Source organism: Diospyros lotus, chromosome 10 (genome assembly GCF_014633365.1).
Source record: "Diospyros lotus cultivar Yz01 chromosome 10, ASM1463336v1, whole genome shotgun sequence".
In the NCBI taxonomy this organism is placed as follows: Eukaryota; Viridiplantae; Streptophyta; class Magnoliopsida; order Ericales; family Ebenaceae; genus Diospyros; species Diospyros lotus.
In genome coordinates this window covers 34,160,587-34,179,821 of record NC_068347.1, presented here as the reverse complement: position 1 = coordinate 34,179,821, position 19,235 = coordinate 34,160,587, and the positions used below count along the sequence as shown (strand labels likewise).

Here is a 19,235-nt window from a genome sequence, read left to right as displayed (position 1 = left end):
CGACAGCTACGACGATGATAATAATTATAATAATTTACCCCATGGAACAGCAACAGAATGCCCGACACAAAAGACCGCGTCAGGGCTTACGTTCGGGCGGGCTTCTCTTCCGGATCCGGCAGCAAATCTGTATTCTATCTCGGTTGGGTGGAGTTAATGGTTGTTTGATTAAAGTTGATGGTGTTTGAATTTATAAATATATATATATATATAAAATTTTATTAACAAGAGAAATAGGATTTAGAATGCTTCGATAGAACATGAGGTACAAACCCTTATCTTTCAAAGATACGAGATAAGATACTTATCTCTTAAAAATATGAGGTAAGGTATTGGAGTTGAGACAGAGCGGCAAGTAGCCCTTGTAAGGGAGGATATTCTAAAATATTGGAGTTGGATATAGGTAAGCCAACTTTACTCTATTATCAATATTATAATTCAATAACAAATGTCAAAAAATATCTAAAATAAATGAAATAACACTATTCTACCTATTGCATATGAATCTAGTGCATCATCTTTTGTGTTTTTTTTTCAAAATATTTGTATAATAATATCTAATGAATAATGTACTAATACCATATCAAATAAAAGATATGCGTTCTTTAAATTGTATTTATTTATCTTAAATTTAAAAAATTAGAGTTATAGCATTTTGTTCGATATTAGGCCACCCATACTCTTGTGGTTTTTTCTTTTTTAGTCTATATCGACTTTTTTCAATAAATTTTTAAAATAAATTACATTCTTTGCTATTCAATTTTGCATTTTATAAGAAATTGATCACTGTATTTTAATTTTTATTATCACAACTATTAAACTTTGATTTATGTTATAACATAGGCTTTCTTTTAATTTTTCATTAAATTCTAGTAACAAAAATGACTATGTTATACGTTAATATAAATTTTAAAGAAACGTTGTTGTGGAGTTTATGTTAATTTAATTTTAAGTGAATTTTAAACTTATATATTAATGTCTGACACATCAATTTTTATTAATAGAATATGATGAATAATTAAAGCAGGAGATTGAATTATAATAAAAATTAAAATTTAGTAGATATGATAATAAAAATTAAAATACAATAACTAATTTAATATGAATCTAAAATTAAACTAATTTTGCAGTTTACCCAAAGTTTTATATTCCATACCCGCCTTAAAATAAACCGAATTAGACACTCCTGAGTTGCACTTTGCCCCTCGACCTTTCACTAATTGCAGTTCACGGCTTTAGTTTTGTCAGAGTTATATTCGGGTCAAAATTACCCGTAATTTGTTGGCCCGGGTAGGCGGGTGGGATTGAGTGCTCCGTTGACTTTTCAAATATCGTGATCCCTGTGGTCTGATTAAATTCATTATTATAAAACGAAAAAAAGTCTGTTGTTGGTGGGTGGGGCCCGCCTGTGGACGCTTGCGGATCGCACGTGGAGCCGTATTTTTTATTGCGAAATGTCACGTGAAACCGAACAGTTCAAACACTGACAAGCAAAAGAAGTGCGGTCGCTGTCAAACACTTCATTAAATAACATAATTTATAAAGAAATAAAATTCTCAATAAATAATTGATGAATTAATTCATCATTTTTTTCTTATTTTTAAAAAAAATCAGACATGAAGAACACCCTTTTATTTTGATCACCTGATAAATTCGAAGAGTTCCTTCCTTATAGTCATGAATGGATACTCTTAATTTGAATAGAACTGAATTGATAATTTTTATTAATTTGATTTAATTATTTTAATTAAATTAAAATTTTATGCATCCCTAATAAAAATATATAAAACGTTATGTATATGATAATCTATGTAATTTTTAAAATATAGACATATTTTTTTATATTTTATACACAATTTTAAATAATAATAATATGATATAATTTAAGATAGACACGTGGGTGATTTGGGGAAAAGTGAAGAAGCGATAATGGGACACCTGTACCAACCTAATCAATCAAAATGAAAAGAATACTGGAGCAGCAGCCTCACGTGTCTAGAATTGTGTAATTATTAATATTAATGATGCAAAAATGTATTTTTGATAATTAATATTATAACATTTCTAATCTAATGAAAATACGAAGGAAACGTTACTTTCATACCTAATTTATATATTTAGTTTAGAGTGATATTTGGTCAATTACACCTTGAATATTCAATAGGATAATTTTTGGGTATATACTAATTACATCTTGCTTTTAATATTTAAATAATTATATTAATTGAATGTATATAATTATTTAAATATTAAAAATAAAATAAAATAAATACACTTTGTCTACTATAATTAGTATTATTTATTTTTTAATCAACGTTATCACTATATTTATTTAAAATTTTATTTAAAAAAATAATAATTAAATTATAACTATTATATGTGGTACCTCTCGACAGCGTCGTTTCATCATTTTGAAAAATTTTATGTACTGAAATGTTAAAAAAATTATAAAATACATTTCTATTCATAAATATGAAAAAAATTATATTTCTAGTCTCAAATTTAATATTTTTATAATTTTATATATTAAATATTATATATATATAAAATTCTATATTTTTTATTTATGTATTTTCTCATATTTTTATTTTTTATATATTTTTAAATATTATTCCCTTGTTTTCCTTCTATATGAAATTCATTTTTTTGTTTTTATTTTCATATAATTTAGGGTCGAATAATTAATTTTATTATATATTTATATAAAATGGGTTCTCTCTCTTATAATAAGTACTCAATGACAGTGACGAGCTGTAGAGAAGTAAACAAACAAGTGCAGAATGGTTGCAGAAGAGAGGAGAGGGTGGGTCATGGGGGTTGAAGAGTCCTTGTTTGCAGGCTCTGCCATTTTAGAAAAGTAGCATACAATTGCAGTCAAATAGGCTGTGGAGTGTTGTACCAACCACTTAGTGGCTTTTATTGACTATGGCTATTTCCAAGCACCATCGGTTGGACAAAATTCATATATAATCTAAACTAAATTAATTTAATTAAAATTAGGTGTAATCCAGTTTACTACTACTACTAGTGCGCTGTTTGGATGTAAAATTATTATTATCATAATTAATCAAGATTATCGTAGTGACCCCTCTTGGGTCCGAAAGTCATATACGTACTACCAAGTCTTTCATTTTTTATTAAGAGAGTAGGTATATTGATTGTCTTGTCCATAAGATTTCTTTATATTATCTGTTAATATAAATATTGGGATTGAACATTTACCTACCTATTATTTATATGTAAAATTTTCTAATAGAGTATCTTTTACAGTATTAAATTTGTGGTTCATGTGACAACGACTCTATCAAGTGAAGAAAATAAAAAAATAAAAAAAGTTACAATTACATGACTTTGTAGATAGACCGACCCATTATTATTAGTTTTCATCAATTAAAATTATGACATTATTCTTTCTTTTATATAAAAAAATATTTATTAATTAAGATATATATTAAAAAATATAAGATATGAAAAATATTATAGACTTTTGTTATTATCAATGTGTTTATTAAATTTATTTAACAATCTTTAAAAAATAAATTACATGACTTCTTATTTGACATTTTTTATATATACTTATCTCTCTTTTTTATTTCAAGATAAGTATATTTTGTACCTTAATAAATAAGAAAAAATAACACATATGCCATCTAGTACATTCCAAAAATTTAACAAATAGTATAATCAAAATTTTGAAATATTTATCAATCATATGTTAGTCCAAAAAGCATTCATATATTATTTTGATACAACCTTATCTTATTCATTTTAATTACAAACATTACCTAAATAAATAAAATATCATAGTGTTTTGAAATACTCTTTTATGGATAAAGTCTCGTCTATCTTTAAATTTTTCCATAAAAAACTAAAAACTAGGAATGCAAGTTGGTTTAGTTTTTGAAATCAAACCATAACTAAACCACTGTGTAGTTCAAACCACCCAAATTATAAATTAGCGATTTTATTAAAGTAGTGTTATTCATCTTTAATAGAAATAAACAACGATGATATGATACTTCATGTGAATTATATAGTTGTATGGGAAAAATGAAAAGGCGTTTAACATAATTTATTTTTTATATTTTAAATAAATGTGTAATGTCAACTATATAGTCTATATAGACTGTCACATCATCGTTGTTCATTCTACTGAAGATGAATAGCGTTACTCATTTTATTAATTTGAGAAATATAAATCATCAAAATTCAAGAATCAATAGACACTAACAAAATTAAAATAATCTCATGAAATACCAAAAATTACAAAATAAATAAAGTTTAAATTACAAGAATATGCCAATGCTTCCAACACATTTTTTTTTTTTCAAATATCAAACTAAACCATATCCTAGTTTTTTTTTTTTTTGTTAAATATAATGTTCGGCCAATTATGATTACAAAGGGTTTTTTTGCGCTTCAATTGAGGGACAAGCAAACAATTTTACATATTCATTTGCCGAATTATAAAATCGAAACCGACTACCCATACTTGATTTTTCCTAAACCCCAAAGTGTCACTAACCACCTAGATCAATAGAACTATAGTTTAGTGGCCTGGGTCATTTTAGTTTGGACAATTTAATTTTTTTTATATATATATATATATATAACTAGGGGCGAATTCAGAAATGAATTTGGGAAATGGCTGATCTCCAGATCCATCAGTTATTTCAACCCCTTTCCCTCTCATATAGTCTAAATTTCAAGATAAATTTGAGAGAAAGTTGAGGCTGGCACGAGCTGCAGCTCGTGCCTACCCCCTTAAATCCGCCCCTGTATATAACCTTACGAAAAATCAACTTACAGCAATTAATCCTTAATTTTTTTTTTTTTTACACATACCTACATACCTAACACGAATCATATAATATAATATATGTCTAATGATGTAATAACCCTAGTTTAGCACAAAGACTTCTTCTAACCTCACTCATAATAAACTTCAATCATTTAGGCTAAGGTGGCCAAATGCGAGAGGAGAATATCATAGTTTATACATATGTTCATTTCCTACGCAACCAAGTGGCCGCCGCTAGCAAACAAAGGAGTGTTCTTTCCAGCGGATTGTAACATATTTAATGTCATATCTTAAAGGTGACAACCACATATAAGCTTTAAAAGTTTAATAATTGTATTTATTATTATTATCATCACTTCTTTCGCCACTGCATTATGAAAGTTCTCATAAATTAAAGTTTATCACTTCTATATGTTGTGTAACATAAAAAAGGTGTTTATATGATATAAAAGATATATATCATATTTTGTATTACATTTTATTTTTTTTATTATGTAATATATTATTTATGTTATATAAAAGATCGAAATATCAATTTAGACTAAAAAATATATCTAAGAGGCGTTGATATGCGAAATATCTCGGAGAAACCACCTTTTAGAGAAACTGTAACATCTTGGAGCTTATCCGGTAATTTTTTTTTTTTGAATAAAACATAAATAAAATAATTTCAATATTAAAAAATTGCTCAAAGATACCCTCATATTTTGACCACATCAATACATGTATTCACTATTTTCAACTATATTTTAAATTTACAACATCACCACTTGAAAATTGTCAATCATACCATTTCCCCATGATTTATGCTTTATTGCCCAGCTTTTGCCAGTACACCTTCCACGTTGTTGGATAAAACAATCGTGGCCTATTTCTTAATCCCAAAAGGTGAAATAAATTTTATGTGCACATGGTATCTCCTCGGTACTAAATTGTGACACGAGATTCAATCAATCATATGTTTATTTTTTATTTTTTTACATTTGTGTTTGCATGTATATTTATTTATATAAATATATATATTTATAATTAAATTATTTTTATCATGTCACGTATATTTTATCTTTCATTAATTAGGAAAAAATTGCATCAACCTTGTTGAATAATGTCAAATAAATGAAAATATAAAACAAAATGAGGCGTAAAATTAGAGAAAAAAACATTCAGTATAATATTACTGTTATTTACATATGGTGGGGTGTTTGTACAATATCATATTTGAATAATAACTCGTCATTTATTTATTTATTTATATATATATTTAAAATTTTAAAAATATGTTTAATTGCATTAAATATTTTCTCGTAAAATTGAATGGCCCAGTTGTACGTACAAGCCCAATGTGCATGTCCTTTGACGGTTAAAAGTTGTTTCAACTTTCGAGTGTGCAGCAGGACCATGGCAATTGATGGATTGCATAAACAATGCACGTGGTCACGTGCACGGCAGGTGCGGTGAATCTCAGCGTCCTCCAGATATGGCCCCCAGCCCGTTCACATGCACCGGTCCCCACCCAATCACTTCCCTCCTTGTGGATCCCGTGTTTCTCAATTCCCCACTAATTACACCACCGCCCCCTAGCCCAATCTTTTCGCAATATTCCAAAACTAACGGGGGCCTACTGCAAACTGACACAACTCTGGGGTCGCCTTCCAGTGGCTTCATTATCTTTAGCCATAGCGTATTATTATAATATTAATATACGACGGGACGACCGCCCCAGTGGTGCTCCGTGGTTTCGCACTTCGCAAGCTGTATATAAGCAGTCACACAGCCACTCGATCTCAGCGTCTCTCCGATCTCTTTCTCTCTCACCTTTTGCCTTCTTCCTCTCGGTTCCATCTTCGCAGAAAACCTAGATCGAGAAGCGGCGGCCGGAAAGACGAGAAACGATGGCTGAAGCGCAGAGGCCGAACCGCCCCAAGGGCCGCGCCATGGTTCTGGCCATCGGCACCGCCACGCCGGCGAACGTCGTTAACCAGGCCGATTATCCGGACTTCTACTTCAGAGTCACCAACAGCGAGCACCTCACCGACCTCAAGAAGAAATTCAAGCAAATATGTAAGCCCTCCTAATTTCTGTAACCACTAATTAGTTTGTGTAATTATGATTAATTGGCGAATAATAAGTACGATTAGTTGAATTATTATATTATTGAATTAGAATATGGAAAGCGGAAATGATGGTTTGGTTTTGGGAACGTTTGATGAACAGGCGAGAACACGACGATTAAGAAGCGACACCTGCACTTGACAGAAGAGATGCTGAACGACAACCCGAAAATAATCTCGCCGACGGAGAACTCCGTCAACGCCCGGCAGGAAATCACAGTGGCCGAGGTCCCAAAGCTTGCCGAAGAAGCCTCCCGGAAGGCCATCGAAGAATGGAAGAAGCCGCTGTCCAAGATCACACACATCGTCTTCTGCACCACCTCCACCATCGACATGCCCGGCCCCGACTGGGACCTCATGAACCTCCTGGGCATGGACAACACCGTCCAGCGCTTCGTCCTCAGCCAGCAGGGCTGCTCCACCGGCGCCACCGTCCTCCGGCTCTCCAAGGACATCGCCGAGAACAACCCCACCGCCCGTGTCCTGGCCGTCTGCTCGGACGTCACAGTCCCCTACTTCCGCGGCCCCTCCGGCGACGACGTCGACGACCTCCTCGTCGGCCAGGCCCTCTTCGGCGACGGCGCCGCCGCCATGATCATCGGGTCGGAACCCGACCCAACCGAACACCCCGTCTTCGAAATCGCCTCCGCGACCCAGGTCACCGTTCCAAACACCAGAGCCGCCATTGATGTCACCGCCCGGGAAGCGGGTTTCATCGTCCACTTATCCAAGGAATTGCCGGGGCTTTTGGCGAGCAATATTGAGAAATGCTTGGAGGATGCTTTCGTCCAGAAGGGAATCAGCGATTGGAACTCGTTGTTCTGGATTCCCCACCCGGGCGGCCCGGCGATCCTGGACAAGATCGAGTCGAAGCTGGGGTTGAAGAGGGAGAAGCTGGCGCTGACCAGGGAAGTGTTGAGGGAGTACGGGAACATGGTGACGCCGAGCGTGGTGTTCGTCATGGACGAGATGAGGAAGAGGTCCTCGGAGCAAGGGAAGGCATCGACCGGCGAAGGGTTGGAGTGGGGGGTTCTGTTCGGGTACGGGCCAGGTTTGGTCTTGGAGACCGTAGTTCTTCGGGCCTTGCCGACCGGCTGGACGAACTGAACCAGTGATCGCCGGCGGGGGGTAATAATTATGACGGTGCGTTACAATAAAGAAGCCAACCAGGGTTAGAGATTGGGTAAGGTTGATGATTCAGGACAATTCGATGCACAGCTGCTGTTGATCCAGTTCTTTTTGTTTTTGTTTTTCTTCTTCTTCTTCTTCTTCACTTAGCTGGGCATTTTGTACGTGCACTTTCTCTTGGATTAATGGAATTCAGATCCAATGTTTTGAGGCTTTTCTCTTTATTAATGGCATTCAGTACATGAATGGCCCTCTAATCTACAATCCCTTAAAGGGCTATCACGAGGTTAATTAAAAGGCATTGGTGACCAGTCTCACCTCCTTTAGCTTTTGGACATAAAATTTACAAAAAGGGTGGTCAAATTTTAATCGGGTTAAGGTAAATTGTATTTATTTACATCATGTTTGGTTACCATTGCTTGTTATTATTTGTTAACTTGTCTTTGTCTTTGGTAATTAAGATATAAATAAAAAACTAAGATATAAAAATTATTTTAAATTTTGATATTTTTAATGTATTTATTAAATTAAAAAAATGTGATTTTTTATTTTTTTAAATTTGTTTCTCTCTATTTATTCAAGATAAGTATATATTAATTCTTAAATATAAAAAAAATAATATTTGTGGCTTCTAGTATTTTAAAAAATTTAACAAATAAAAATTTTAAAATATTTCACTCTTATCTTAACCATTCTATATTTTAATTTGATAAATATTCTAACATTATTTCAATATAACCTTATGTTACTCATTTCAACAAATATTATTTAATCAAGATATAGATCGAAAAGATAAAATATAAAAAATATTGTAGACTTTTACCCTTTTTAATATGTTTATTAAATTTATCTGACAAGTTTTAAAAAGAAAATTATGTAACTTATTATTTGACAATTTTTATATATGATTTATCTTTCCTTCAATATAAGTGTCTATTGGATCTTACAAATAAAAAAAAAATGACGCATTCAATGTATTTTAACAAATTTAACAAATAATTTAATAAAAATTTTGAAATGCTTTCTATCCTTATAATAATCATTTTATATCTTGGACTAAAAAATATTCCAACTTTATATTGATATAAGTTTATTTTATTTATTTTAACAAACGCTAAGATACTTACATTTAGGAGTGTAAATTTTGGTTTATTCTAAATCGAAAATATTATTTATGGTTTGACCTCTAGTTTAAAAACAAGTAACTTTTAATTAACCTTTAGAGGTAACGTAAATAGTCCAACGTATGCGTTTTGGAACTTGGGTTGTCACCGTGCAAGTTATGATAATCCATGTCTATTCAAGGGGGGTTAGGACTTTGGACTCCTCCCCACAACTTATCTATCCATATACTTTGGATTATAATCATTTATGTATTATGTGTTTTTTTACTTTAATTTTTTTAATATTTCATATTATTTATTATAATTAAAATATATTGTTATTAATATTTCATAACCATAATTAGTTTTCTATGTTAGACCGAGACTAAATTAGACCAGAACGAACTATAAACTGATTGTTATTAGTATGAAGACTGAAGAATCAAATTGGTCACTCGGACCAGAATTTGATTACCCCTACAAAATATACTATCATTTGGGTCTACGTATCCGATTGGGCCAAGCCCATCTATGGCTTGTATTTTTGTGGAGCCCAATTATTTAGAGGCTAATCCACTTCTGTGCCAATAGGCCTTACTATGTCCTAACGGCCCATTACAAGTTGAGTGACTTGGGCCCATCCACATTGAACATGCCATCACCTAAAGAAATATAAAATCTTTGTTGCCGGCCGGCCCATAGAAACAAAATTTAAATAAAGCCCAATCCAAAGTGAATTAAACATCCAACAATCTAAACGGAAGAATAGACCGGAGGAATGGTTTTTTTTCTTTTTTTATAACGAGAGAAATTTGAGAGTTTCATCGATCACATATAATTTTTTGTCCGAACCTATTTTACCTTTTCTAAAACTTATGATCAACTTATTCCACAATTATAGGTAAACAAACAATTGCCTGGTCTTTTCATCTACATAGCCAAAAGACTCAAGAGTCTCTGAACATAAGTTACTTGGTGGTCTTGAATAGCTCTTTGGGACTACTTAAGAGACATTCATCAGGGCATTTTCACCTCGAAGCTTTTTTCAGGCCCTCCAATCTCTTTCTCTGATACATCTTATGAAAGAGTTTGAAGACTCATATATAGACCCAACCAAATGTCTATAAATATTTGTCATCTCCATGGCAAACAAATCTTCTTGGATCTTTTTGGATCCTTACTCTTTCTCACTCTAAGACTTACCTAAAAGACCTTTTCCTTGCACTATCCTTTGGGACACCGAAAGACTCCTCAAGATACAGTATAAACGTATCTGCATATTTTTACATAATTATCATGGACTATATTGTTTGACTTAGGCATTGAAAGGTTTGCGTAGAGGAGTTTCCTACATGCCATTCTGATGTCCTTTGTGATTGTAGACTTAATCAATGTGTCAATCCCTAAAGACCTACCAATAGCCTTTCCTGAAGGCTTTTTGGGTCCATTCTCTCCTTCGGCCCCTCAAGACTCTCATGGGCCAACGATATCAAAGATCTCGAAGACCCCATTCAAGTTCCTGAAATAGTCGCTTCTCATGGTAGTCAATTAAGTTTTGATCTGATTGACTTCAGTAGTGACATATCGGACCTCTCAGTCTCATTTCGTGGAAGGATTTTACTTTAATAATTTTTAAAATAAATAAATTTAATTATTATAATTTGACAATAATAATTTTGTTAGAGTGTAGAAAGATTTTTTTGTTTTTATTTTTATTTTAAGAGGAATAGCCTTTGATAAAAGCCTGAAGGGCTGAAGGAAGAAATATTTATATTTATAAATGGAGCAATCATAATAATAACATTTTGGAGGCATTCTCAGCCGCCACAATGCATCATTACACTCAAGTGTACACGAACTTCAAACAAGCGTGATTTCATGGAAGGATCATTACGCTCAATTGATTGCGCTTCCGCGCAGGGTAGGGTAGGGTAGGATAGGCGAGGCGCGTTCACATTTTCAATTCGCCTCAAACCTAAGAAAGACCCAATTGGAAGATTAATAAATCTATTTCGATATAATTATTTTTTTATTATTTTAATTATTATTAATATTAAAATAATTATTTTATTTACCAAGAATATGCCGTAATTTTTAAATTTTTTATAAGATTAAAATTATTTTTATTAAATATTATTATTAAAATATTATAAAATAAATATTATATAACTTTCTATTTAAATAAATTCTAGCCATTTAACAAAGTCCTTTATTGGTTGGGATATTCTCTTGAGGCCTCTTTCATATGCTCTTGAGAGACTCTCGAATCATGAGGAACTTTTTGAATTATAAACTATTAAGAGTATGTTAACTTATTTCTGAAGTTTTCACTTAAAAATTATTTTTTTTATCAACATTAAATTTTTATAAATAAAAAGTAATTTGTCAAATTGAGATATTTAATAACTCTTACATAAATTATTTAAATATTTTATTTTTATTTTTTACTGAAATTAATTTAAACATGAGATGGATAACATAAGAAACACTTCAGCCCCTAACTATTTTCTATTTTATGGATTTACCAAAAATTAAAGACTAAAAACAAATATTGTTCTGTAGCAATAAATTTATTGTTACAACTCGACAATAATAATTTGTAATATTTTTATTAAATTTTGGTAATAGTATCTTTTAACTTATTTAGTATTAAAATGAAAATAAATTTACAACAAACAACCAACCAAATTCCTTAAAAATATAGCGACCACTCCGTAGATAAAACTCAAATTAGGCTCACAAACTACCCAAATAATGTTATATTGAAACTTTAGGCAGCAAGAAATTGGCCGACCCAACAGACCCGACCCAACCAATATAGCATAAATTTATTAAACTTTTACTTTTTTTTAATGGTGACACACTTGACTTAGTTCTAATTGCACCCTTGAATTATCTAATTTCACATCATATAAATATTTGCTTAGTTTTGAAGCTGCAACTGATATTTGTTGTTATATTTTTGTATATCAGTTTTAATGATGAAAAACATCTATTGCTTTAATCCCTAAGTCATGTGTCAAATGCGTGGTTTTCAACATATATCAATTTCAATATCAAATATCACTTTATGAAAATGAAAACCCTATTTTGACTAAGTTTGGAAGGTTAGCATCTTATAAGGAAATATATATGAAAATATTTTCATTTTAAAAAACTATCTCCTGGTAATTTGATATCTAACATTTCTTAGTGCTAAAACAACTTTTAATGAATTTTTCATTAAATAGAAAGTATATATTTTGGAGGTGATAAAATCACAAAATCCTAAGTTTGTACTAAAACCTAAAATCACTTTTTTATTATTTTGAATTTTGATTTTCTAGATATTTTTATTGAATCCAAATAAATGGTACTTCGTTATTTACATTTATGTATTAAAGTAAATGGAGATAAAATATAAATAAAAGAAAATGTGGACTAAAGATATGTAAATAAGCTATGATGTATACATGCTGTGGATTGTGCTTTCATGCAAATGTTTCTGAATATCTATCATGTTTCTATGCATGTTTCGAAACTCTTTTAAAAATATTTTTAAGTGCATATGCTATTTTGAAACATCTATGTATTAGCATTTGTTTCAAGTTTTGAACTATGTTTCGAAACCTATATATCATGTTTCGAAACCACATTCATTTGTTTTAGGTTTTGAACTATATTTCGAAACTTATATATCATGTTTCGAAACCTCATTTCTAGAGAAGTGTGTTTCGAAACCTTTGATGGTATGTTTCAAAACCTCATTTCCAAATAGATATGTTTCGAAACCTATGTCTCTGTCAACAGAGATCCGAGATGCTTTTTGCTTTGCATTTTTAATATTTATCTAAAAGCCTCTCAAAATATTTTTTAATGCATTCTCCATGGCTTGCAAAATTCAAATTCAAATTTGAAGTGGAGATTATTATTATGTGTTAGTGGGAAATAGATTATGTCTCTCACTCATTGCAGTCTCTTGGTGCATATCTAGCTGGAAAGACTGTATGTTTTGAAATATGAGGAGTATGTTTCGAAACCTATGTGTAAAATTATGATGTTTCGAAACCTATTATGTATGTTTCGAAACTTACTTTTCTATCTTGTCTCTAACGGCTATAAAACGGTCAAATTTATATCTTTTGGTATAAATAGCAGGTATTTAAAGACAATAAGAGATTGATAGAGAGACAACAAGTAAGAACAAATGAGCACACACTAGAGACACACACTCAAACACAAGAGATGATTAAAATATTTGATTAAACTTTCAAGAAGATCTATACACATCCTATTCTTGTGCATTGCAAGTGCGAAAAGGATAAACAAGCTAAAATCCAAAGTATCATCATTCTAGCTCTCCTTATCTCAATTTAAGAGGTTTGTACAACCATGTGGTAAGGCATTTATTATTTTTTGGGTTATAAAGATAAATTTGATTATCTTGATTGTTGTAAGATGTGACGCCCCGTTCCTACTTATGGGTGCCACTCGTGAACAATTACCCGAATCATCCACCTGCTCGGCTTTAGGTGAAGGGCGGACCATGTTTCAAGACAAAACGTCCTATGTGGGAATTAGGCTCGTCCTTCTCTTCCCTCAATCCCAGGATTCACTAGCAGAATTGGGCTTAACCACGCCGCACTTAGCTAAAAAGAAAATCTCATTAAGGTGCCCAATTGTCATTTTCTCATTTATATTTAATTCTTTTTCCATCAAAGAATTTCACCGGGTTTCAAATATCTACCGTTTCAATCCATACACTAATTTTATCAATTTTGGAGGAAAACTCAAAAATTTCAATTTTTCAAAATTTGGCATTTATCTCCAAAAATTCCTTTATTTTGAAAATTCCTCTGGGGATCAAAATCAAATAAGAAATGCCCCAAAAATCTCCTAAAATTTCAAATTTAAAAAAAAAAAGGCCGACGGGGCCTGCTGGTTCGCCTGAGGCCCGTGCGGGGCCTCGCGGTGCGCTGGCCACATGGTTGGCAGCGGGTCGCGCCCCCCAACGTGCCCGCCAGCGTGCCCTGCGCCTGTAGCTGCCCGCTGTGGCCCACACGCGGGCCCGGATAGCTGCTGCTGCTGTCACCTGCTGCATCTTCACTTTTTTTTTTCTTGGGCTTTTAAACCCCAAATTTTCTAGAAATTTGAACACCTCTAATTTGCGTCAAAACCTCCACTTTTCTCATTCCAAAGACTCATTACACAACAAAAATTTCTATTATTTACTTCTTTGGTGCTTCCCACAATACACACTCAAAAATGAGATTTTCTCCACAACTTAGGCTTCAACATGCCATAAAACATATCTCATTTAAAATAAAATCAAAACACTCCCAAATATAAAATATACACATGCTCTTAGGCTTTAATAAGCCATTACCAACCAAATACCTTACACTACAGAAATCAAATGCCACAAAATAGGCTACCTTAAGTCATACAACACACTTAGTCTTCATTTCCATGCCTTCACATGCCATTATACCTTATCTTGATTCTTCCCATGCTTCCACAATCTATATGTAAGGGTAAAAATCTCATGAGCTATTAAGCTCAATAAGAGTGCAATGCAAAATAAATATGAACATAACAAGATTATATGATGCCAAATGCATGCAAGTGTGGCTAGGTCTTTTTGCCCTCACAACACACCAAGGTTAGAGGTATCAACCCACCATTTCAACCATGTTCCCAAACTAACATATGGCCATAAGTCTTATGAACATAAAAGAACATGCCAAATGCAACATATACATTTATGAACCATACTTACTATACATTGCAAGGCTACCATCCCATGAGGCCATCCCTCATCTCATTCTTCTCTTTGAAGCTTTAAATCCTCTTCTCAAGAGAGCTCCCACCATCATCTTCTCCCATCTAAGATGACATTCCAACTTGTCACTTACTTTGCATACAAGAATATTAAATAGAGAAGAAAAAGAATAAAACATACCTTGATTTGTTCTTCATTTCTTCTCCATTATTCCCTTTCTTCTTCATTTCTTTCATCTTTTCCCTTTCTTTCTTTCTTTCCTCCTTTGAGAGATTTTCCCTAAGTCTTGGTATCCCAAAACTCAAAAGCACATCCTAGCCCTTGATCTTTCTTTTTGAGGCTCCATCTCAACCCTTGAAAGAAAACATAATCCGTGCCATGGTCTCTTTAATTCTCAACCATTGAATTGTTTTACCTTTTCAAGACTTAATCTCCACCATTTACAAGAAAGCACATTTTTAATGTGTTGGTAATCCATGCCATTTATTCTCTTTAAATCCCCACCCTTGGATTTATTCTCTTTCTCAAGAATACATCTTACCCATTAGATTTCTTGAATTTCTCATTTATTTTTCATTTACTTAAATGAAACTATTTTCATAACCATCACACTTGAGAGACATAATTAATTTCTTTCCCATTTATTTAATAGGACCATTTTCCACCATTAATGCATGACTAATTTATTTTCTTTTGAATTTTTTTTTTAATCCAACACCATCATGCTTCTTATTAAATGATTGAAAGACCAAAATTATTTCTTTTTGCATTTAATTAAATCACCCATTTATACTTGAACAAGACTTTGCCAAGTGTCACCTTTTAAACCCATACTTGGCTCCCAAGTTCTCATCTTATCTATCCATGTGGCATTTCCACATTTATTCACAAATTTAGAGAAAACATAATTATTTTCTCAAATAATTCAATATCCACCATTTTTCCTATTTTTCATAATTAAATTCCTTTATGTAGTCACTCCAAATTACCAAAATACCTCTTTTATGAATTATTAATCCCATATCTCCACATAAATATAAAATTGGGATTTAATTCACTTACTCACCTAATTCCACACAGGAGTTATTTCCAATTTATCAAAATATCATTTATTGGACTTCACTATCCAAATTACCAAAAATGCCCCTCTCATAGGGCACCAATATTCTCAAAGATCTAACACCTCCTCAAGGGAATTTTTGAAAGTTTTCTTACTTCATTTCTCATGCTCATAACACTAGGATTACTGGGTGTTACATAAGGTTTGAGTTTATCCTTAAAACTCACTTGGTGTAAGGTTTGAGTTAAGCCCGTAAAAACTCACTTGGTGCTAGATTTGACTTGAGTCCGTAAAAAAAAAAACTCACTTTGTAAAGTTTTAGGGTAAATCGTGATAAAACCCTTATTGTGGTGATCACTAGTAAAAGTGATTGAGATTGAAAATCCTTCAAGTGGGTAAATTTGAAGGTAGTGGATTAGGCGGGGTGCCGAACCACTATATATCTTGTGTGCAAGTGTTCTTTAACTTTTGCTTATCATTATTGTCTATTACACATGCTTTCATATGGTTTGTTATCAAAGTCTAAAACAAAGTTTTCATAAGCATAAGTTTATACATATACATAGAAAATATATCTTTGATATACAAACATCTTTGATATACTCTTAAATATATAAATTATTTTTTTCAAAGATCATTATTTTGAAATACAAGGTAAAGGATTTCGAATCAAACAAAACAGTAAAGTAGATTTCGAAATATATATTTCATATTTCGAAACTTGTAAAATAGTGAACTATATTTCGAAACATATATAGTAAGTTTCGAAACCTACTTGACAGAAAGGTTTATTTCGAAACATAGTATTTTGCATTCAATCAAAGTTTTAAATTATCGAAAATTATACAAATTCCAATTCATCCCCCCTCTTAGGATATATTTGCCATCATTATGATCCAACAATATTCACACATTTTAGATAACTTAGTGACTGCACTCTCACCCTGCAATTAAAACACAATAAAAACAAATCATAATAAAACTTTTATATTTTTTTTATTTTAGTGAGAGGTTTATACTCGCCAGTGTACGAGTGCAGTTGTAGTCCAAATTTATATTTATATTTTCTGGATGAATCCAGGTCGTCCACTGAGAGATTTATTTATAGCAAAAGAAAAAGAATGTCACACACACGCACACGCATTTAGACAAATTGACAACAAGATTTTTTATGGTTTTGTTTTTAGACAACAGATACTAGAAAATAAAGTAAGGCAAAAATTGAAATAAACATTAAACGTAAAAATATGAATTTGGATAGTGCTTGAGTTAAGACAATTTCAGTACCAACCCGTTGATTCCCAAATTTTAGCATAAAAGATTAGCAACATTAATTTAATTTCAGATATGAGGATTTGTTATCAAATGCAATTAGAGATGATGATAGTTCTAGGTTAAGCAATCCCCATACATGATATGCGGGATTCTAATTTAAGCAACTACCATAAATTCAATTACAATTAATATACAAAACAACTAAATTAATCATCCGGATTTGGGTATGATAGCGTTTCCAGTTCTAGTAACTCTCATACATGGCATGAAAGCTCTAAGTTAGGCTTACGCTCCAATCCAAACCTAGTGATTTTTTAATAATTAATACACACTCATACTGAAATTTAAATTAATGTTACTTATTTAAAGCGCAGCTTTCTTTGGGAATCATTGGCGTTGGACACTGTCCTTGCCTTAACCCAAGATTAGATTTAACTACTCATTTTTATTTGAAAGTTAATTGACATAAATTTAAATGACGTAATTTAAATAACAGAATTTAAATGACAAGAAATTTAAAGGCATAAACTAACCGGCCATTTAGGCGGTGGATAATTAAATGACAAGAATTAAAATTGCAGAAATTTAAAGGCATAAACTAACCGGCCATTTAGGCGGTGAATAATTAAATGACAAGAATTAAAATTGCAGAAATTTAAAGGCACAAATTAACCGGCCATTTAGGCGGTGAATAATAAAGTAATAATAAATGACATAAGAATTTAAAAGAAGAAAGAAAAAAAGTAAGATTATAAGAGAAAGTACTAAAGAAAATGAGAAAGAACAAGAACAATTCTCAAAGAGAGAATTATAAGGAAACAACTAAACTTTTATTCAAGAATAATAATCACACTTACAAATGCAATCAAGTGAGCTATTTATAGGCCACAAGATGCAATACAAACCACACAATTTCAATTATTCAATTAGACATAATTATATCTAATGGGCACTCACACACTTAAAGTTAAATGGATTTTAGCTATAATACACACCTAATATTAAATGGATTTTAGCTAAAATACATACCTAATAAAGCACTCATAAAATTAAATGGATTTTAGCTATAATATCCACCTAATAGTTAAATGGATTTTAGCTAAAAAACACACCTAATAAAGCTCTCACATAAAAAATAAAAATAGATTTCTATAAATTGGTTTTTAATCTTCATTAGGATTAAAAATAATCCTTGGGCCTTCTCCAAATAATATTTTCCATGGGTTGCTCAAATTGGGCCTTAATTCTTCATGGACTTTAATTTTTCATGGGTTTGATTTCTTCATGGATTTGAATTCTTCATGGACTTGATTTCTCCATGGGTTTGATTTCTTCATGGACTTGAATTCTTCATGGGCTTTAAGTCTTCATGGGCTTGAATTCTTCATGCCTAAAAAAAATAAAAATAATTTAATGTTATTAATAAATTATATATTATATATATGTATTACACATGGCACATACATATATTAGATTATATTATATATATATTACATGCATGCATATAATGATATATATGTATTATATATAATTTTATATATTATTATTATTTACTTTAGAACTTCATTTCATTCATCTTTCAATTTAAATTTACATATAACCATAAAATATATATTAATATCTAATTTAAACCATATTTAAGATCAAAAGAAGGGTATAATTATAACAAAATTTTTACAAAATTAACCACTAATCATACCCCCCAACTTAAACATTGCTAGTCCCTTAGCAATCAGACTATACACCTGCCAAACTTTATTCACAATAACTATATGAATGTAAAAATTTCAAATTCGAAACCAAAATGCATAAAATCGAATAAGTAATTTAGCATTCTAAATCAGATTTTTGGTTAAAGGTCATACAATCTCAGGAATAGAAATTAGGATAACCAACACACAGACTTACTCCCTCAAAGTTTTGACTTCAAATCTCACTATGAATTTTCTCTCCAATAAAAAGGATTCATCAGGTGTACACACAAGGGGGTGCACCG

At 31.6% G+C, this 19,235-nt stretch overlaps 1 protein-coding gene across 1 annotated transcript; it reads left to right on the top strand.

Annotated features, from left to right (window-relative positions):
- Positions 1-6,576: 6,576 nt before the first annotated feature.
- LOC127811563 (chalcone synthase 8-like) lies at positions 6,577-8,264 on the top strand. The gene is made up of 2 exons (XM_052351540.1): positions 6,577-6,862; positions 7,016-8,264. Exons 1-2 carry the CDS (start codon positions 6,694-6,696, stop codon positions 8,017-8,019), a joined length of 1,173 nt encoding a protein of 390 aa, XP_052207500.1. The 5' UTR covers positions 6,577-6,693; the 3' UTR covers positions 8,020-8,264.
- Positions 8,265-19,235: the final 10,971 nt, after the last annotated feature.

Excerpts from the sequence above, each read along its gene's own strand:
- LOC127811563 (XM_052351540.1), top strand. The coding sequence starts at position 6,694 with ATGGCTGAAGCGCAGAGGCCGAACCGCCCCAAGGGCCGCGCCATGGTT. Across the intron at positions 6,863-7,015 it reads GAAGAAATTCAAGCAAATAT|GCGAGAACACGACGATTAAG; the intron begins GTAAGCCCTCCT and ends TTTGATGAACAG.